Below are 22,754 nucleotides of genomic sequence, written 5' to 3'. Positions count from 1 at the left end.
CTATATAAATGTGTTATTATTATTACATCCTGCAGGAGCAGTTCAGTAACAGTGTTTAGTTGCCAGTGCCACTGACTGCCATTCAGCACTTGAATGGCTCCATGCCAGTGGTGCCAGAGCCGTAGCTAGGGTTTTCAGCACCCGGGGACAAATGAAGATTTTGTGCCCCCTCCTGTTTACCAAAATGGGGAACATTAATTCGGCGCCCCCTGGATGCTGCGCCCGGGGACAGGTGCCCCCCCCAATCAATTCGGCGCCCCCTGGATGCTGCGTCCGGGGACAGGTGTCACCCCCCCCCCCCTTGCCACACCACTGAGTGGTGCTTATCTGCTTAAAGGACCCACCATGCGGGTTTTACACAGCAGAAATGACTCTCACATGCAGGAGTTGCTTTGCTGCTCTTCACGATTTTTCCAGCTCAGTCTGGTAACATATTGTATGCTCCATACTTAAGTTTTTACGCAAAATTAACTGCCACCTTCTGGCATGTGTCTAATTGACCACAACAAACCACTGCAGTTAGCATGAGGAGCCCCTTGAATTTACAAGAATAAAGGAAAAACGTCTTATGAGAATAACAAACCTTCTTTTATATAGTTACTTTTCACAGAGAACACCTTCTCCCAGTATTTCCATACAATACTTTCAATTCTTCTATGCACATTAAAGCAAGAAGTGAGGATTTAACTGGCAACCCGACTTTTGTGTACAGGCTACTACTTACACTACAGGAATGTGCCATACAACACAAAACGTGTTTGTCAACGCCTGCTGCAGCATGGAGCCGAGTAAAGCTGTGCAATAGGAGCAGGAGGGCCAGCCCTGGACCCTGGCTTACTGCACATCCTCCGACCTGAGGAGGAGTGAACTGCAGTGGCCCAGTGCTGGTCAGTGTCGAGAAGAGCAGGCCGTGCAGCGTGCGTGAGTCTGTGGCTCGGGGCCCACACAGGATAGGTACTGAGTCATAAAACAAGGTGGTGTGTTTGCTCTGCCCTGTGATTTATTGACTTAAGGAGGAGGAAACTGCAGACACGGGTGTATTCTTTTGACTGCCTGAAAGGAAGCATGCAAGTCTTTTCACGCTGTCAAACTTCCTTTTTTTCCTGCCTCTTTCCTTTGAATTTGAGTTGCCGAGGCACATTAAGTTCTGGGTTTGCAGCTTCTGCTCATCCATTTTTCCATCCAATTTGCTGTTTTCATTTTCTGTTTTGGTGAATAGTTGCAAACTGAACCCAAGATCCAAGAACTGCGCCTCTTTGAAACACTCCAGCGTCTAACAGTCGCTCACTTAAGAGGGTCAAAGAGAAGCAGGGTCTGGAAAAGGGAGAGCCTAACAACTCAGGCGATGCCAGTTTAGATGCACGACTCTGAATGCGGGATGAAACCCCACACTGAGATGAACGGAGCAGAAATGCCGTCCGAGTGCGGAGAGGTGTCTTAAGCAGTAACTGGCGGTCATGAAAGGGTTACTTGGCAATCCCTTTTTGTTCCCCACTTTTAATGAAGCACTTCCACCGGCAGAGCCAGGCTTGTCTGGTAAAGCAGAAACACGTTTATTGTTTTTACTCCCCACCTGACAAAGCAGAAGGCGCGCTGCACAGCTGGCTGGTTTGTTCTGGCTTGCGGTTGCGAAGTGACAAGCTGAGGGCGCTGCGATGTTCTGCGTCTCGCACTCGGCCCGGAGGAGAGAGAATTCTGGGAAGGGGGAGGGGCGCGGGAATTTTAGACGACTAGCAAGGGAGTCGAACGCGCCGTCCCGTTACTTGGGATCTCGTGCTGCTCCGCTGCTAGCAACACATCTGGCCGCTTTTATCTGCGACTGTTTCGTACACTGCCTGACTTTGCTTTATCGCCCACCTGCGCTTTACCTCTGCAGATCCTTAACATGAAAAAAGCAATAAAGACAAAGTTACGCGGCGGTATCCACTAGACTGACAAAATCTGACACGAGTTACTGGAACGAAAAACAGCCGGACATTCTGTCCACCTAGGAGAGATGACCAGGTGCTTGTGTCCAGAGTGCTTCCACCTTGTTACGGTAATCGGCAGGCTGAGATCAAATGTTTAAGTTTCTATTTAGGAAGCTGTCAGTGGGTCTCCGTTCGAAGCTACAGTGCGGACTAATGAGAGCGTTGAAGTGCTGACCGAGGAGCTGCTGTATGGATACCTGCGCCCTCCAGCCCCATCGATGCGTCAAATCCGGCATCTCACAGAGGAGTGGCGCCAGGTGTCGTTAGGGCTTTGGTAGCGAATCGGTGCATCTTCTGCGTACTTACTGACATTTAAAATTAATCTGGCAGAGTACTTTTATTGAAAACTTTCACTTACGAGTGCTTTAAAATCACTTCCAAAATATATTTTATTGTGCGGCGCCTCCTGACAAACCGGTAAAAGAAAACTCCGACATACGATGATGTAACGTTCGAGTCGTCTTGATGTCTCGTTACGCAAGACGTCGAGCTTTTTGAGGTTCCCCCTAATTTGGACTTTTAGGCCCGAAAAACAACCCTCATGTTTAGGTTATTTGTGGAACATATTTTTTGCAGGAAATTATACACTTAATAAGAAAGTAAACCAATAGGTGACCTCAGCAAAAATTACCAGAAAGACTTGAAGTTGTGCATGCCCCATTAACCGACCCCAGGGGATCACCACTTGGTACGATATGCCGGGGCAGTTACTCCTTTTCATAAACTTCGAAAGGTTACATCAGTTCAATAGGCATGGAGTGTCGTTTTATGATATTTCAAGGTGGCAGATCATGAATATGCTAGTATTTTTGATATTTGATTCTTTCCTGGTACTTCTAGCCCTCTAAGGGTCTGTCTCAGACGGTTAAAAAAATGACTCAATTTCATACAGAAGCTTATGCGGGGTATCGTTTTAGACTATTTCAAGCTCAGTGTATCTGCGGTTGCCCAATGTTTCCAAACTCTGCAGCTTCAGTTTAAATGTTGATTAATTCAGGCAGTAGTGTGATGAGAGTTCAAATAATTCCACAGTCCAAGAATCGTAATTTTAAAAGTTTTAGTAAAATTCAAAGCAAAACATTTCACACAAAAACAGAGGAAAAAAAAAAAACTAATACAGTATTATAAGGAAAAGTTCTGTTTGAGGCTTACTTACCTTGTTTAATTTCTCTCTATACAGTACATGGTCGTACTTATGCTCATGTTAAATCATTCGTAACACAGTCAGAAAACCATATGGCAATGATCTACCAGTAAGGTAACCTGACTGTCCAGGCTTCAAGCAAGAGAGCATCTCCTAAGTGGCTTAGTTATCAAAACCAGAACCTGACATTGACAACAGTGAGCCCATAAAATGATGACACCAGACCTTGACAACGGAGTTGTTTTCATCTTTTTTTTCCCCTGTAGTTACATTTATAGCTTAATCTTTCTGCTTCTTTTGATTTGGATTCATGTTACTGTATAATTTTTGTAAATTAAAAATATGGAAAGTTGAGGTTAATTTTTATGCATTATTGAACAATACCCCAGTAAGAGCTCAGGACTTAACACTTTAAGAAAATGGTGGTACTTCAAAATATTTCAGTTCCTGGAGGCGCTACACCAAGAAAAAAGATTGAATTCTCTGGCCTTGAGATACTGCATGATATTTAATCAATAATATTTAATAACAATCAGTAATCAATAGCCTGCTGTAGGTAAACATTTGCTTTGACTAACTGCTCTACTATTACACAAATTTGTTAAAAAGCAAAATCTGCAGACCGCAATCCATGAATGCACAGTTTGACTTGAGTCCATGAATAAAACAAAATCTAAAACATTACCGTTATTTATTGCAAAATGGATCACATCAAGACCTCTAAATATTGATGAGTGTACAGAGTGGAGAGACGCCATTCAGTTATCTGTGCCCACTCTTACACATTACCTTCACATTTCAAGGTTTTATATGAAAGGCACAAGTGTTTGCAGTTCAAGCAGCCAAGAAGTTGTACAGCAGCCACATTCACAGTGGACTACTGGACAGTGGTAAGGTATCTTGGTTAAAGATGTGATCAATCAAGTGCCATGTAGTGATTAATTGTGATGACAGCCCTAATACAGAAACACACTAATTACTTTATTTCACTTACTCGGCTGGCACTCTGAATGTTAACTTGTAAACATTTGTAACTGACGCCGATGCTGTAGTATTTTAATAAATGCAAAACAAATAAAAGCAGTCTTCAGTGTATTACATTATTTTATTGTTTTAAATGGTACGATTTACAGGCAAAATATTAATTAACAAAAATGTCATCAGGCTTTTGAATGCTACTGCATCTGAAAAGGTGTTTGCTATAGAAAGAATACAATATGAACCAAAACAATGAAAGCAGCGAGTTCTGAATTCACACCATTACAACGGCTGTGCAACACACAAAAAGAACCTGGATTTAAGAGGAAAAAAAAAAAAAAGATTACAAATATTCAAACTTTATAAATAAGAAATACTGTTTTATACATAAAACTGTATAAGTGTTGCACATCATTCCTTAATGGCGTGATTAAGGCCATTGGTGCAGCTGAAGTCTACACAAGAGTGAGTTCACAGTCGGGAGAAATGCTGTCGGGATGGCGGAAAGTGAAACTGGGAGGCACAGCAGAAAGAGCAGGAGGAGTAACCCTGGGAGAGGACGGGGCGGGCGAGGCACAGCTAATACACAAACACAGGACAGGACACGAGAGGAGAAACGGGGATTTGTGGGTGTGGAAGAGTCTTTTTGAACAGGACGATACAGTACAGCGATAAATACTGTAAGCAATGAAAAGAGGAAGACATGATGACAGTTTGTAGTGTTATAAATAGTCATATGACAATATATAAAAGGCACAGAAATTAAGATTACACTCGTCTGGTTATTTGCTTGTATTTGTTTTTAACCAGAATACAACTGAATATGACAAATGGCATGGAAGCCAAATGAAAATAAATTGCTAACTGTGCCTTATTTAGGAAAATATTTTAGTCTATACATTTGTAATAAAATTTTATATAATAAAATCCTTGGTACTGAAAAAATTAGAAAGTGGAAGAAAAATATGTTTATTTACACAATTGTGAAAGGCAAATTACAAACTTTAGATAGTACACTGCTGAGAATGGTTTCCAACAATAAAGGAAAATCTCTCTTTTGGTAAATCTCCTCCACTGCCACACAATCGACGTGAGAAGCACATCAGGAAAAATAAAGAAAAAAAAAAAAAAACAAAACGAACAAAACAAACCAAAAAGAGGAGTGTGTAGAAAGGAAGATTACACCACAGTGTTAACAGATATATGGAGCATGTACCAGACATTAGTGGTAAAATATACTTATAACGCTGTGTGCACTGCTATACAGCACAGCTAGGATAATTAATGATTGACCGATTATGACTAACAGAAGAATATAAGACAGATAATACCATATATTTTGTTACAGGGGAAAAAAAAAAAATCAGCAGCCAGTATATGAAAAATGTGATGCTGTTGCAAATGTAAACTCAGTGGGGTGGGAAAGCCATAACACTAAAAATACTGCCAGTCTAGGAAAAGTGTTCAGCGCATTTCTGTAAGAGTCGGAATCTCTCAAGTTCAGGGGGTTTATGATGAATAAACACTGAAAAACCCAGCCATTAGTGACTGCCACAAAGAAAACGGAAAACTGTAAGCCGGAATGCTCGAGTGTTTCCACACACAGTTCTCTGTAGTGCCACTTCATAGCCCTATGTGTGTGGGACAGAGAGAAGGCAGACGGTTAGAGGGATACTTAGGTGTCCTATCAGTTTTGAAGTAATAAAGATTATATTTACACAAAAATAACAAAACATATGTTCACTCTATATCATAAAAAACACATTCACACAAAAATATAACATTTGAAATAATTAATAGCACCAGTGTATCAGATAAGGTTTTTTACGCAAAAGTACAGTTGCATAGTGAGAGTTTATTTTGCTCAATGATTTGCAAAATACCCTAGTATGAAGCAGCAGCTTTAAAAAATGGGAAGAAAACTGATGGACTATTTTAAAAAATTGTACAAATATAAATTCATATTTGCTGAAGGGTTTGCTGAAGGCATCCACCAGTATCTTCATGTACACTAAAGATTGTGGATTTGGTTAAAATAATTACATATTTGAATACGATTAGTGCTTTTCTGCAACAAGCAGAAATTAAAGCACAGAGGGTTTTGGCTATGATTTTATGCAACATAAAGATAAAAAAAATAAAATAAAAAAATAAATGAAAATCCTTCACTGCTATTTATTAAAAGTCTTGTCAAATCTGCTAGGTGTTAGGACAAAACCTGGAAGTAATTGTGCATAGATGCACGCTCATCTGCATGTGTGTGATTATACACGCGTATAGACACACACACCCGTGAAGAATAACTCTGATGAATCTTTTTGACATCAGACAGATCAGCTTATTTTAATCCAGATTCCTTAAACAAGTCCTAATATATACGAATATGGCACTAGCTAGCTACCTAACAGATTTAAAAGGCTGTGCATGCCGCGTATCCAAATCCCTGCAGGATAACAACAAACCTTTCTTGGCTTGAGCAGCACGGACCTAAAGGGAGAGGTGCAGTGATGCAGTCTTTGGGGTTCTACACTGTCGCGCTGGTCTCCTTCACCACATTCTCGGCACCAGACACAACAGACCATGAACACGGCTTCAAATTCTGTGCTTCATCTCATGAAATAAAAGCTGCACTTTATAGTATTCTTCTGCCCTTTGCACTCAATCAGATTTGTAATTATTTTATATTAGAATTCATCCAGTTTTAATTTAATAAAAAATATAAAAAATGTTTTGGTACAGTAAGGCACTGTCACTTCAGGTAATTGATTAAACGGGGGGGGGGGGGGGGGGTAAGGGTAGGGGCTGGGGGGGGCAAACAATGCAACAGGAAGTACTGCAGCCACCCCCCTTGGTAGGTTGGTTTAAGGCTTTTCTATAGAAGGGGTGTTAAAGCAGCCAGACGGTAAAGTATTTTTGATGTCTTCTAGATTACTAATGTCTGCCTTAATTTCCTGAATTTGCCTGTCATAATCTTTAATCATTTCGTCCTGCTGCTTGGCCGCTTCATTCAAGTCAGCCAGCTTGCGTTCAAGATCATTGTCCTTCATCTGGTTCTTGGCTCTAGCCAGTGAATCCTCAATATCCTTCAGTTTGTTTAGGTCCACATTATCAATGTTCCCTATAAAAAAATAAATAAAAATGATCTAACAACACACTAAAAGACATCCATTTTCCCTACTCCACTACATTTCAGTTATTTACTTATAAACTATGATGTAAACGACACATACCTAACTGCCTGAGTAGGTCATTAATGGTGGTCAGCACTCCTTTCACAGAATTTTTTGCCTTTCTAGCGTTGTCTTCAGCATCCTGAGCAAGTTTAGATGCCTGCAGAGAAGACACAATTCATTACTCTCTTTCCACACAGTCGACCAACAAGTTTAATGCAACCATTACTTCCTGCAGTAGTTAGGATGTTCTGGGAGTGGTGACATTCTGTCAGTGCTGTATCAAATCTAATGAGTGCATACAACAGATAAACACCACAAACACTGCATGGCTACTGCAACTTCCTGCTCGGGTCAAAATGTTCTTTGGTAATTTTAAAAGAATGAAACATTTGCTTCAGTACAGTGTGAGGGGGGGTTTTCTTCCCCACATGAGTCCCTCCAGTTTTGTTAGAATGACCCTGAGCTCCTGTGTATAACGCGTATATTCTTCTGCATACTGAACAAACCAAAACAGGTTGATAGTTTAAGTAGCCAGAATTACCATATTTGCCATCATCATGTCCTGGTCAGCATCTTCCTTCTTCTTCTGCAAGTCTGCCTCGGCAGCAGCCAACTGATCCATTAAGTCTTTGACATCATCGTCCAGCTTCATTGTGTTATCGAGAGTTTGCTCCGCTTCAGACTTTGTTTTATTGGCGTTCTGTGGCAAATGACAGACATTCATTGTAAGCATGCTACAATGCTGTTTTACTTATTTAGAAATCCCTCAATTTTCAAAAGTAGTACTAGGGTGTTGTACCGTGTTAGCCATTATGAACGTAGAGAAAAGCCAAGCAAAATGACACCTTTTATTGGCTAACTAGAAAGATTACAATATGCAAGCTTTCAAGGCAACTCAGGCCCCTTCTTCAGGCAAGTGTAAGAAAAAAAAGACAAGAACATTCAGGATACAGTATACAGGGTCTGCCTTGCAACTCATCCAAAATACAAAAGCAAGAGTTATAAAAGGAACTTTAAGCCCTTCATTGGCTTTCATTTACGTTTACAACAAACTTTATATCCTGCCTTGTAACTTATACATTTTCCAAGGCAAGAATGATGTTCTTAAAGATGCAAACGTTTTTACAAATAAATGTTCCCAGTGATCTCAATTTGTAGGATAAATGACAGTACTCTGGGTAGCAGTCCCCTCAAACTTCAGAATAATCGCAGACAGGGTACAAGGCTGAAGATCCATTATTAGAACACACTTCTCTGTCACATTCACTCCAGTTTTACTATTCCTGGTGGACTCTTATCCATTTACAAGATCAGGTGGTTATTTACATAGTTTTTCTGTGTTTGTTTAAAATTGGAGCAAAGGTGGGATAGGCGACTTGCTCCGAGTGATTTAGAGGCGAGAACTGAACCTGTCACATCGTTCAATGCCTTAGCCACTACACCACACTCCCTTAGTGCATTTTAATCCTTTGGTTGCCTTTTCCTAGGTTTGCAAAATTAACATATGATCTTAGCGTGATCACCGGTCTACAGACATAAAACGTTTTAGCCTTCACAATTTAGCTCACTATGCCTTCAGGATCATTTCTGAAACTATGGATTTTATACAGCTACTTCAAGATGCCTGCCTGGCTTGCATTAAATGGCACCAAAAAACCTTCAAAAGGGTGAATTAAAACAGCTTCACTTCATCTGAAACAACTGCACTGCTAAATACATGAATGACAAACCTATAAATACAAAAGCCAGAGTTTGAACATCAGTAAGTTAAATCTGACATACCTGGATGTTTTAAATTACATTTATGAACATAAAGATATGAAACAGCCAGTGACACTGCTGATTACTTTGATAAACCTGCACCAAAGATGACCTTCCTGAACTGAAAACAAGTATAAAGTAGCAGCATTTGGAATACAAGCAAAATATAGAGTTTCCATTTCAACCCTAAAGTACGTACACTGTAGCAACATCTAAAATATTTTATTCATAGCATAATTCATTTTTCCTTTTGGCCACCATATTTGTTGCCTCTGTCATCACAAAAATGTACACTTCCTGAATGAGTCTGACTGTATGTTGCATAAATTTTAATTAATATTAATAAAGCTATCAGCATTGGCTGTTCTTTTTGAAACAGTTAAAGCAGCTCACGGTGTCACGAGGAGGCAATGACCACTTTGTGTAGATGCATTATTGACAGTGTGTTGATTATCTCGCTCTCGGTTTGGTAAGGTAATCTATCACCTGAGGACCAGAAGCTGCTAGACAGAGTGGTGTGCACGGTTTCTAAAATTACTGGTTGCCCCCCAACCCACCCACCACAAATTCAGTCTGCTTTTCCAGAATGAAATGGAAACCATTAAACTTTTATCAGACTCCTCACACTTTGCCCACCCTGTTCACTCTTCTTCTTATGATAAAAGGCTTAAGTCAATCAAGACCAGTAATATCAGCTTTCATAAAAGTGCTACAAAGTTTTAAGATGCGTGAATCAAACATTTTGATCTTTAGATTTGTTTGCAGTAATTTGATGAGTACATCCAAGAGTGCCTGCGTTCAAGTGTCTGTGAAGAGGCTGATGGGTAATGATGATGACAGGTGTTCTGCATCTGTCTATTGACAACTTTGAATGGTGAGGTCAAAGGAAATGTGATGTGTGACTTGTTGACCAAAGGCCAGCCTGCAACTTCTGTTTTCTTATTCAAGCTAGGGCTGCTCATAAAGCTGTAGATGGCTACATGTGTTTGTATGGTTTTGTCTGTTCAATGAACACCTTTGTAGTTATTATATTCACTACCTGTTAATAATGGTACGATTTCATTTTTTTCTGCTCACTACAGTACCATTTCGCCTTCTGGGCTAACATTCACTCCAAGCATAGAAGCATTACCTCAGACCAGATACCAACACAATTTGTAGTGTTCAAGAATGAAGCAGAAGCATAAAACAACTGAGCAGACTGCAAATTGTCTTGTGCTCCAAGAAAGGGGCTGGGTAGTTTCCTTAAAGAGTAGATGCTTGTCTTCTCCAGAATTTGGATCATAATGGTAATTGACCGACTTTCTTGTTTTCTTTGCCACCTGGCTTATAGGACTTAATATTCCACAGTCCTTATATTTCAAACCATTTCTGTTATTTGACATTTTTGTGATACTTAACATTCTGTTCAGCTCTCTTTGCTAGAACACCATGAAGAGCACTACACAAAAACAGTTAAAGTGCTCCCCACATACCCCCAACTAGTCAAACATTTTACTAAATTCATACAACTGACCTTTAGCACAGCATTGGCTATTTTTTCTGCTTCTTCCGCCTTGTTTTTAGCCTCCCTGGCATCGGCTGCAGCATTTCCTAGAGACGATTCAGCTTGTTTCGTCTTTGAATTGGCGGCAATAATCGTTGCATTGATCCCTGGAATCTTTTTCATAGCTTCCTCTGCTGCTGTCTTATTGTCATTTACACGCTTGTCAAAGTCTGTAATGTATATTAAAAAAAACACTTAAAAGATTGGTCATAGGAAGGTGCAGCAGCTTGTACAGGCTCACATGCACTACATTCTTCTCTAAGTTTTCACACTACCAACTTTTGATGAATATAGACTGATCCAAATTGTGCCAAATTAGCTGCTTTGCAAGTTAAAATTTTAAATTGCAATTGATCATATTTAGAATTTATTTAACAAATAAAAGATATAAGCCATTTACCAGAGCAACTTTAAAACTCAAAAGGTAAATGTTTAAAATCTAATGACTTCAAAACATTTTATTAGTTATTTTTCAATCATACAGCTGCCAAAAAATGTAGTAATGAAGTGTAAATTCTGAATCAAACCTGTTTGCTGTGACGGACTATCAGATCATGTTCCATGACATAATAAATAGAAACAGAAATACCAGTACACCCTCCACATTTCCAGAAAATCATCTTGCATACATCAGGGACACACAATCAAAACAAGAACAAGCTTGTAAACTGCAGACAGGACTCCTGACCAGTGAAGGAGGAGGGAAGCAGGACTTCAAATCAAAAAAAATTGTTTGAATGTGCTTAGCTGTTGTGCACAAGATGATTTTAAGGAAACAATTTATTTACACTTACATACCAAAACATATACATTATGTACAGGATCTTGTGAGCATAGATCAGATAAATGACACAAGTAGGTTTAGATTTTTTCTTAGATGTTTTGATATTGTTTGCTGCTGTTAAAATCACCAGCTGAAGTACTGTATCAGGAATTTTGTTTTCTTCATTCTCCACAAAATCATTAGATTGAAATTTTGTCTTGGCCATTACTGCAAATAACATGAAGCATGTAACAGATACAAAAGTCATATTTTTGGGTGGAGTATTCCTTTAATACAGTAACCAAAAGGTAAAAAACAAAAACGGAAAAATAGTTTATATAAAGTCAGTTATCACTCCCATGTGCCAAAGAAAAAGGACTTTTTACCTTTCAAGTTATTTAGGATGTCCTGTGCTTCCTGGTATGTGTTCTTTCCTTTTTTTGCTGCTTCTTCCGCTAGAGCTTTAGCTGCATCTGCTCTTGCCAGCAACTGATCGGCTGTCTGGATAAGGAAGCAAGGTTGAAATCATTAAAAAGCATGTTTTCCAAAAAATGAATTGTTAAGGGGAATTCTGCTTATATAATCCTTCCTGTACTTGCATCCCATCTTAGTACATTAATTCTGACCAACAGTACACTTTAAGGTATTATTTGTCCTTATAATTAATATGAATTCCCAAACACAGTAAAGAGCTTGGTAATTCAAGAAAAAATAATCACACATCGACAAAGTATGGAGTCTGGGAGAAACCAATAATTATACATAGCATGAATTAAATAAGGGCGGCACGGTGGCGCAGTGGGTAGCGCTGCTGCCTCGCAGTTGGGTGATCTGGGGACCCGGGTTCGCTTCCCGGGTCCTCCCTGCGTGGAGTTTGCATGTTCTCCCCGTGTCTGCGTGGGTTTCCTCCGGGCACTCCGGTTTCCTCCCACAGTCCAAAGACATGCAGGTTAGGTGGATTGGTGATTCTAAATTGGCCCTAGTGTGTGCGTGGTGTGTGGGTGTGTTTGTGTGTGTCCTGCGGTGGGTTGGCACCCTGCCCAGGATTGTTTCCTGCCTTGTGCCCTGTGTTGGCTGGGATTGGCTCCAGCAGACCCCCGTGACCCTGTGTTTGGATTCAGCGGGTTGGAAAATGGATGGATGGATGAATTAAATACATTTTATCCTGATTTCAACAGTACTTGCCTTGCTGAATGTAATGACTTTGGACATGTAAAACAAGTCTGCCATTGATGCAGGGCATCACTAAAACATGTTCAGGGTCTTCAAAAAAAACCCAAAAACGTACAGACAAAAAGATACCAAAAAAAAAAACACCTAACACTTTGATAGGTTCAGTGCTGATATGCAAGGATGCTTCTATTCTAATAAAACCATCATGGCCTTAGCAATATACATGTACAGTAAACATTGCAAAGCTACTGTTTGCAACTGAAAATTACTCATGTAACATACTTGCTGTTCTGTTTTGCCCTTGTCCAGGAGATTCTGCACTTCCATCTCTCTAGCTCGCAAGTCATTTCTTAGGTCCTCGTAGATTTTAGCTTTTTGGTCTATGAGGGAATCCAGTTCTGCTGCTTCTTTCTTGATTTTTTTTGCTTCATTCTACAAAAATTAAAAATATGATATTATGCACTCTTGTTCTATTTTTTTCCATTCTGCTTCAGGATCTGTAAATTATTAATACATAATGGGTAAATACAATGCAAATCATTGGCATAATGTAATAGGCCAACAACATTATTATCATCAGTAGCAATAATAATAATAATAATAATAATAATTGGTTTTGACTTGAAAGAGACACAAAAACTGCTAGATGCCACAATATCTATCAAGAGATTCAAACAGCATCAAGTATAAGCAAGGCACCACGGCTCAATCAGACATCAGTTCATTGCGGGGTACAATAACGCACATACCCCATTCAACAGTATTTGGTCCATCAATGTCATCAATTACCTTAAAAGTCACATCTTTGGTTTGTGCAAAAATACAGTACCTGAGTACCTACAGATGCAGAATTTAAATCTAAAATATTTAATAGCAATCTTTTACCTTTTCAGTTTCAATAGTCTGTCTAACGGATTCCAGATTTGGTTTCAGAGTTCTCTTGTCTTCACGTTTTAGGTTTTGTTTGTATTACTCAACAGTGATAATTAATCAGAAATGGTTGTATATAACTGACGGTGCAGGTCCTGCTCCACGCTCCCACTTCCACATTTGAGAGCCCTCGTACCCAACACCGTTGCAAAATGTGGCAGTGGTGGGATGAGCTGGTAGTGGGGAGTGAAGAGCAGGAGACAAAGCAGCAAGCGGGATTGGTGTCAGACATTCAAAAGAACCGACAGACCCAAGCCATAGGAGGTCATTTTAAAGAACTGAGCTTTTTAATGGACATTTATTTATTGATTGTTTTATTGTCATTTTAAAGTTCTTATTCTTTTAATGTCCTGTTTTTACAAAATGGTTTTAATGTGGGGTTGGTTTTAATGCTTTTATTGGTTTTAGTGCAGTGTCAGGGCCAGGCTGTGGACCTGGGCGGTCAGTTGCACTGGTTGGTTGAGGCTTGCAGCTTTCTTGTGCAACTGGTGGCTTAAGGGGGGAGGAATGTGGTGTAGCGGGTCTGCATTTTTGAATGAAAGGCCAGGTTTTAAATAATCCATTTGGCCGTGTCAGTCTCTGTGGGCGCGATCTTGCAGCTGCGGGGAGTTAATGAGGTACTTGGGGAAAGTCTCACCTGCATGTGAGGGTGCACTCGTTCTCAGTTGCTTAACTGGCTTTCTGTAGTGCGTGATTGAGGCGTTGTGCCCAAAGAGCCATATAAGTACGGGTTGGCACAGGAGATCGGGAGGAAAGATAGAAAAGAACAAAATGAAAGAAGCTTAGAGAGAGAGCAACTTCATGGCTGAAAGAGAGAGGACAAGCCAGCCAGCTTAAAGAGAGGTCAGCGGGGTCAGGGTTTCCCATGTGGAGCGAAGGATCTGCGCTCGAGGGACGGATCACACCCACTTACAATGTGTAGGATTGGGTTTGATTGAGGTGGAGTCCTCCCTAGGGATCTGAGGGACGACTACGTGTATGAGAATGAAGACGGGAGGACAACCAGACGCTGGTGGAGGAAGCCAAGATGGGGGTCGGTAGTGCGAGCACCGTGGCAGCTGAAGTCTCTCCAGCTGAGCAAGCCTTGGGTGAGCTGGAGAGACTGGAAGGAGCTGTGCTTGGCTTGTGTGGCTCAAATGTCCGCTGTAGGTTTTTAATCTCATTTTGGCCTGGTTTTAAACATTTGGATTTTTTACCTGATTTTATGGATTATTTATTAATATTTTGAAGCACTGCACTTTCACATTGGACACTGGATTTGTTTTTGGTTTTTGTTTTAATAAAAGTACTCTTGCACTTTTCCACCATCCCCTTGCTCAATTTGATTTGTCCCCATCAGACCAGCTCATCTGGTTACATACTGACGGTGTTAGGTTGAGAGGCTCCCAGAAGTAAGGTGAGAGCACAAAGCCAAACCTGCACCATCACAAATAACCCAAAATCATGGTAAACCATTATGCTGGTAGACTTTATTCAGAAAGTTATACACCTTATAGACAGCTGATTACAACAGAAACTGTCGAGATGTGTTTTAGTGCAATGTGGAGTAATATGCATGAAATAACTTTTTTCCCTTTTTAATGGCAAATCTAGAACAACAGACATATATTCATTCATTTTCACTTGTCATATATGTAAAAAACCTCACACTATTCCAGTGTGGTGCTGAGGCGTGACCCATTGCATGGCTGCACATGGGTCCTAATTCATATGGTTCGTTGCATGGTGGATGCGGCAACACACTATCGGTGCCTGCTCCCAACCTCTAGATCTAGTCATACAAAAGGGAAATGTGTAACACTTCATATGCTAAAGTGGCATTCACTTACTTCTAATGCTTCTGTATCCACCGGGGGTATGCTAGTCAGATTAGCATAGATCTGCAAAGCCTTGTTACCTGCTTCATCAGCTTCAGCATGAACTTTGTTGGCCTGCTTTTCAAGATCTTTGGCAATATTTTTTGTTTCATTATATCTGAAGAAAAAAAAAATCACATTCAGATTCAGTCTTTTATAACCTGCCTTACAAACTGGTAGTTAATACAGCTTGCTGGTATGTGCTGAAAATGAAGTACGTACTTTCTGTTGAGCTCTTTAATGTCACTGTTGATTTGTTCTTCACCTGTCAATAAATTCTGTAGCAAGTTGTATGCTTCATTAGAGGTGTCATTTGCTTTTTTTGCGGTTTTCTCAATTTCATCAGCCTCCTGCTTATGTCTGAAATTACAGGAGAAAGTGCAAAAGCAACGGATGTTTTATTAGTGGTTTTGTTGGACTGATTTTAAATTTTTAAATAAACGGCAGTTAATGCTAATGTCACAGTGAAAAAGAAAACTTTTCCATTTCAATGTGCCTATTCTAAATCCTTCAGATCTTACTTATCTGCCAGCCTTCGTGCTTCCTCAGCCAAAACAGTCATGTTGTTAGGATCACCAGTTGAAGATGGAGGCTGAATATCCTGTAAGAAACAGGTGTTTTAATATCTCAACTGTGTGTTTAGGCATCCATGTACAAATGGCTACTGTTGCAGAGTCTCACCACTTTAGAGATGGCATCTTTTGCCTTTTCTAGCTCATTGCGAGCTTTCTCAATGAGCATCTTTGCATCCTGGACACGTTTCTGAGAATTATCTGCAAGCTCTGAAGTGCTTTCCACTGTCTTTCGAATGTTCTGAAGCCTGCCCCACTGAGTTGTTAAGGTGTTATTAATTTCAGCCAGCCGGTCAAGAAGGCTCTGGTCAATATCTAAAGTGATGATATTAAACATAACTGATAAATAACATTAACAGAAATACATCTATTACATTTTATCTATAACAGTATTAATGATTTTTGAAGCTGTTACTGTAAATGCTGTAAAACACGTTATCTGTTTAGAACGTTATAAGGAACAAGAGAAAGAAGCAGTAATAGTGATAGTAGTGATTACTGCATCACTAAGGAAAAAAGCACAATTATATTCTTTATTATATTCATAATCTTTATGGTAATTACAAAGAAAAGTAGTTAAGTTTCCGATATTTTCCCCAATACTGCCATAAAACAGGATCTACATTACATGGAAACGGCCTTTACAACCATAGAAAGGGGCTGCAAGAAATGAAAATTACATGACATGCCTTGCCTATAGATGTTTGTTAATAAAGTTTTACTCTCTCTTAATGTAGATTTTAAGACTCATTGCCATGTTACCAATAAGTGTGATCTGATCTTACAAGAAAACCTTCCATCCTCAACTAAAACAGTAAAAAGATCCATGTATCCATTTTGGCATCCATCCTCTCTTGGTCTGGTTCATCTTGCCCAATTTCTTAACAAGTAACTAGTAAAATGGCCAATCTAAGCAAAACATATTGAAAAGCATACCTCTGCTGTTTTGAGCCTCTTCTACCAACTTCATTATTTCATTTTCAGCATCTCTGAGACGTTCTTCGAATGCCTTGTCACTTACTGTATTGTGACTTGAGCCCAAATTGTCAATGAGAGATTCCAACTCATGCAATTTCTGTCTTTGCTGGTTTACCTTAAAAGATAAATAAAAGCAGCTGAAAATAAGATAATTGAATAAAAAATACAATGTGCTAAGTTTTTTTGCAAGTCTCTTGGCTGTTATTTAAGTGAAGTAACTCTGATTTTTGCAAGTCATAGTTTGTATACTTAGGACAATAAAACCAGTTATAAAATACCTTTTCTTTCACCAGAGAATAGCATGCTGGACACTCTTGACAACCCGGTCGTGTGCGATTGTAAAAGTAGTTCTCCTCACACATGTCACATCGGTTGCCAATAAAGCCTTCCCTGCATTCACATTGGCCATCTTCTTTACACTGCAATGTTTGGGAACCCTCAGGATCACAGTCACAAGCTGTGGGGTTCAGAGTAGTTAGTTCAATACAAAGTGCACAGACTTTTTAAAGTTATACTAGTAAAAGTTTGAAACTTATTACTGAGGTAAAATTACTGTGATAACCCACAGGTCCTAAACAGACACAATGTCGCTGTGTATGTGTGGTGTGGCCTTGGTAAATGGAAGACAAAAATAAGATATTCTTACGCTTGCAGCCATCAGGACCAAAGCCAAAGTGATGAACCTCACATCTGTCACACTGCTGACCAGTAACACCAGGCTGGCATTCGCACTGGCCGCTTCGGACATCACAGTGACCATTTGTGGAGCCAATGGCACTACAGTCACATCTGTTGAGCAGAAATCTTTGAATGAGACACTAGCCACATAGTCTAGCAAATAATGTTTACTTAAAAAAACCGAAGCCACCACAGTCCCTAAAAACACCTTTCATTGTAGTTGCTTTTTTACTTTACATATTAATTACACAAAAAGTAAACGTAGGCTTTAAAAAAATAAAACGTGACGGGACATAGGAAAATACAAAACAGCATGCAGAAACTTACCTCTTACAGCCTTGCCCACTATACAAGTTGTAATATCCTGGTTCACAGGCACTGCAATCCCGTTTTGTGACATGTGGCAGACATTCACATTGACCCGTGACCTGAGAGCAGGTAGTTTCACTGTTGACTGTTCCATAGGAAAGGCAATTACAGGCTACAAGAAATGAGGATAAAGCAGGATTTCAAACTCAAGACATCACAAATTATTGGTAGTCTTTTTTAATCCATCACAAATGACATATATATACATCATATATATTATATATATACTACACATTCACATACTGTTAAGTCTTGGTGCTCATGCAATGTAACACAATACAAATACTTCAAACATCAGCAGTAGTACAGTAAATTTAAAACAGCTACATAACCTCAAAATAATGCATTATGTTAGATAATGAATCTTGTCTTTTAACATAAATGAGATTTCAATTGTATATTCTATCATATTTAAGCTACTTACGCTGGCACTTTTCAGATGGATTTGTCGCTAAGGGATTCCCAAAAAATCCTTGCTTGCAGCGATCACAGTAGAAACCACCTGTGTTGTAAATGCACTTGAGGCACTCGCCAGTCTGCCTGTCACAGTTGCCAACTGCATTGGGGTCTATGTTATTGTTACATGCACACGCTCTGCAGGCTCTGGCACTACCGTTCCTCCCCAACGGGTCTCCAAAATAGCCGTCATCACAAAGCTCACATCGCCGGCCTGTTGGTGAAAATACACATTGCATAATATTGGAACGCAGAATTTCTTCTTAGAATAAATGTTAACTAAAACTGTTTTACAAAATAAACAGAAGGCTATTGCTCATGATCAAGGATGATTCCGTCGTGGTACTTCAGCACAGCACAGAAATAACCACAAGGCAGCGGGACTATTTATTTTTGCTTTGATTTGCGATTTTTTTTTTTTCTTTTTTCAATGAAGGGAATGGAAAGTCCTGCAATTCCTATTACAATTGGTTCCTACATAATTACAGTATCTTTTTCATCCAAGCAGAATATGCAATATTCTTTGATGTAAAGAACAGCTGTTATTACATTACAGAAAATAAGTTAGAAAAAGAAACAAGTTGAATTGGACTAGTACATTATGTGCTAAAATATAACAATTTAAGAAAGGAAACAAAGTGACTATGTTTAGTATAATACATGGAGACTTTTCTTCTGCAAGTCTACTCAGGATAAAGAAAATACTATAGAAGGGACAGCATTCTCTAAAACTAACCATGTTTAATTATAAACTTCATTTTTAATTGTACATTCATCTGCCAATATATTTTCTAAAGTTTTAAAACCCAAGTAATGCAATTCTTACCTGTAGTCCCAATAGGACAATTGGTACAAACAACCTCCCTAGTCTTTGGAACCACAGCACAAGTAGAGCTACCAGGGCAGGGGCAGGCCTCACAGTCAGTAGAGGTTCCTTGAGTTGCATCACCATAATAGCCATCCTCACATCTTTCACAATTTGGTCCTGCTGTGTGGTCTCTGCAGTTACAAATGCCTAAAAGAGGAGGAAAAATATTCAACATATTGAGTTTTAGACATCAAAACAAACTGAACTGTTTTCAATGCATGAAACATATTGTGCATGTCAATGCAGAAATAAATGCAATTATCCAAACATCTGTACAGTAATCCCTCGCTATATCGCGCTTCGCCTTTCGCGGCTTCACTCCATCGCGGATTTTATATGTAAGCATATTTAAATATATATCGCAGATTTTTTGCTGGTTCGCGGATTTCTGCGGACAATGGGTCTTTTAATTTCTGGTACATGCTTCCTCAGTTGGTTTGCCCAGTTGATTTCATACAAGGGACGCTATTGGCAGATGGCTGAGAAGCTACCCGGCTTACTTTTCTGTCTCTCTTGCGCTGACTTTCTCTGATCCTGACGTAGGGGGATTGAGCAGGGGGGCTGTTCGCACACCTAGACGATAAGGACGCTCGTCTAAAAATGCTGAAAGATTATCTTCACGTTGCTATCTTTTGTGCAGCTGCTTCCTGAAACGACATGCTGCACGGTGCTTCGCATACTTAAAAGCTCGAAGGGCACGTATTGATTTTTGATTGAAAAACAAACTCTGTCTCTCTCTCTCTCTCTGCTCCTGACGGAGGGGGTGTGAGCTGCCACCTTCAACAGCTTTGTGCCGCGGTGCTTCGCATACCTAAAAGCCAAACAGCACCATTGATTTGTTTGGTTTTCTCTCACTTTCTGACATTCAGTGCTCCTGATGCGCACTCCTTTGAAGAGGAAAATATGTTTGCATTCTTTTAATTGTGAGACGGAACTATCATCTCTGTCTTGTCATGGAGCACAGTTTAAACTTTTGAAAAAGAGACAAATGTTTGTTTGCAGTGTTTGAATAACGTTCCTGTCTCTCTACAACCTCCTGTGTTTCTGTGCAAATCTGTGACCCAAGCATGACAATATAAAAATAACCATATAAACATATGGTTTCTACTTCGCGGATTTTCTTATTTCGCGGGTGGCTCTGGAACGCAACCCCCGCGATGGAGGAGGGATTACTGTATTCAGTTACCAGACACTGCTTAAATATCACCAAGGTAAAATTACTTAGTGGATTCCTGTAAATCAAAATTGTATACAGTGCCAGAACTTTGGTGGCAGAGAGAACACTTATAATGGGAAAAGACAAATGAAAAATAAGTGACAATATTTAACAAGATTTTAGAAGCTGGTCCCAATATATGAATAAAATACAACTAACCAGTTTCTGTATCACAGGTTTCGCTGTGCCCATTGCAATTACAAGGCTCACATGGACTAAACGGGCCTCTGCTGGGGTTTGCCCTCTTATACCCAGGTGCACACTTTTCACAAAATTGTCCTAAGTAACCTGTTGGACAGATACACCTTTCGACCCAAGTTGCAGGGACTCCAATTCCGGGTCGAGCACTTGTTAATGTAACATCATCCAAAAACCCAGCACCTACAAGACACACACAAAAAGGTAGATTGTCACTACAGTTTGTGTGAAGGTCAGATGAACCAATAAAGCAACAAAAGGAAAGATTCTTTAGTGACAAAAACAACATTAATCATTCATTTAATTATTAAATGAATACTATTTAGCCTTATGGGCAAAGTATGTGGGAGATGACACACAGCTCAGTTATGAAACAGTGTGCCTATTTTTGAAGTATATTTTACATTTGGTGGCAAGTTAAAGCCATAAATCTTTCTGGGTGATCTGTGACCCTCCTTACGATGAACATAAAATACATATTGTGGCAATGCAAGATTTCAGAGAAAAAAGAAAATGGTTCACTGGTGCAAGTGTGACTGAACTCTATGTGTAAGTAATGACCATAATAAAGAACAGCTGTCCATAAAATTTTAAAGTAAACCCAACAGTGTTGTCTGCAAAATATTTTACTTTGTGTGCTAATTAATGTTACTGGATGGACACTAAGATCCAATATCACCAAAAAATGTATGTGAACAACCAGTTTTATTGTATGGCATATTTAAAAAGCACTGCCATGTATAGGTGTTTCACAAAAACACAGCATACTAAAAGCAAACAACATAACAGAATAGTTTAACAAAAAATTCACAAAAAAAAAAAAACAGGTATAGAACAGGAATATAATATAGATATGTATATCGCACATGATCTGTACATACGCATATGATTTTGCAAGCTAATTAAATATTCTGTCATAAAAAAAACAACAGTGATTGCACTTGTGAAGAGTAATTTTAGAAAAACCTGTAGCACATAACTTCTGAGATAACTCACTTTTTCCACTGTAGGTGCCACGGATCTTAATAGCCGTTAAATTATGAAGCAGCTTTTGGAAGTCAGAGTGGTTAAGGCTTGGTCTCCAAGGATAGTCAGTAACATCATGCAGCCTGTTTGTTACCAAATAGAGCAAAGCAATTAGATGCATGAAAAGCTAAGAGATGTTCCAAAGGATTTTAAAATTAAGCAATTCACATTTTGATGAAGGTATTTAGCTTTAAAGTAAAACAGAAACAAAGATTCTTTATCTACAAACAAAACAATATCTAACATTTATTCCCCAAAATTTTAAGATATTTTCTCAGGCCAGTTTTTCTGCTTTTATTACCTACTTTTATAGTCTCTAAAGAACAGGAAACAGCAACTTCCAATATGAGAGCTTTTTGTTTACATGGCTTCTATGCTACTTGTACACATCATTTTTAGTGAAACAGGGGTTTTTAACTATGATTCTGCTTCATTTTTTCTACAAAAAAAAATAGCACTAAAGCACATTTGATACGATTGCTTGCCTTTACGTACTAGCATTCAGTTTGAACACTGCTGTTTTCTGGCTCCTGTCCAGCAAAAGACAGTGGTAAGGGCTCTCTGCTGCTCAGAGACAGAAAGAAAGAAGCCCACTCTAGCAGACTGAATCCTTCTGGTCAGTGGTGTAGATAAGCTGTCTCAGTCCATATGAGACATGATCCAGAAGTAAAATCAGTAAGTGCACATGAGAGAAGCACAATGAGATGCCATGGGAGAACACATGCCAGATTCCCAAAGACGTCAATGGGCTTGCATTGCAGCATATTCCAAAGATGCCTGTCCTTGCCTTACAGTAGTAGAATTTCAAATACCATTTACAAAGACGCCTCACACAAAATAAAAAAATGATTCAGAGAGAACAGGTTTAAAATGTGAGACAAATTTGTTCTCAGTTTCTTCTTCTGATTTTTTTCAATTTACTATACTTTTTATTCTGAATTCTAACAAACAATAGAGATCTGAAAATATTGGTCTCTGTAAAGACAGGGGTACACTTGTAGGTTACTTTCTTGCTTATCCTTGTTTTCTTGTGTACTTTATTGCACCAGAACACCAACTTGGGAGATCAGTCTTCAGTGATTGAAAACCGTGATAGTCA

General features: G+C 39.3%; 1 protein-coding gene across 1 annotated transcript in view; it reads right to left on the bottom strand.

The window, feature by feature from the left end:
- Nucleotides 1-4,207: 4,207 nt before the first annotated feature.
- Nucleotides 4,208-22,754, bottom strand: part of lamc1 (laminin, gamma 1) — a 179,385-nt gene continuing 160,838 nt past the window's right edge. Inside the window, exons 11-29 of the mRNA XM_028811341.2 lie at nt 21,626-21,738; nt 20,591-20,812; nt 19,174-19,362; nt 18,316-18,561; nt 17,850-18,003; nt 17,491-17,633; nt 17,123-17,301; nt 16,803-16,959; nt 15,976-16,181; nt 15,816-15,895; nt 15,517-15,654; nt 15,268-15,412; nt 12,791-12,940; nt 11,722-11,836; nt 10,543-10,742; nt 7,807-7,965; nt 7,323-7,422; nt 4,617-7,210; nt 4,208-4,581 (exon numbers count right to left, since the gene is read on the bottom strand). Coding sequence (XP_028667174.1) covers nt 6,954-7,210; nt 7,323-7,422; nt 7,807-7,965; nt 10,543-10,742; nt 11,722-11,836; nt 12,791-12,940; nt 15,268-15,412; nt 15,517-15,654; nt 15,816-15,895; nt 15,976-16,181; nt 16,803-16,959; nt 17,123-17,301; nt 17,491-17,633; nt 17,850-18,003; nt 18,316-18,561; nt 19,174-19,362; nt 20,591-20,812; nt 21,626-21,738 — 2,953 coding nt within the window. The 3' untranslated portion in view covers nt 4,208-4,581; nt 4,617-6,953. The remainder of the gene's footprint in view (nt 4,582-4,616; nt 7,211-7,322; nt 7,423-7,806; nt 7,966-10,542; nt 10,743-11,721; nt 11,837-12,790; nt 12,941-15,267; nt 15,413-15,516; nt 15,655-15,815; nt 15,896-15,975; nt 16,182-16,802; nt 16,960-17,122; nt 17,302-17,490; nt 17,634-17,849; nt 18,004-18,315; nt 18,562-19,173; nt 19,363-20,590; nt 20,813-21,625; nt 21,739-22,754) is intronic.

The sequence above is a fragment of the Erpetoichthys calabaricus genome, chromosome 10, assembly GCF_900747795.2.
Source record: "Erpetoichthys calabaricus chromosome 10, fErpCal1.3, whole genome shotgun sequence".
Classification (NCBI taxonomy): Eukaryota; Metazoa; Chordata; class Cladistia; order Polypteriformes; family Polypteridae; genus Erpetoichthys; species Erpetoichthys calabaricus.
Note: the sequence above shows the minus strand (reverse complement) of the source record. Positions and strands in the feature narration are given on the sequence as shown.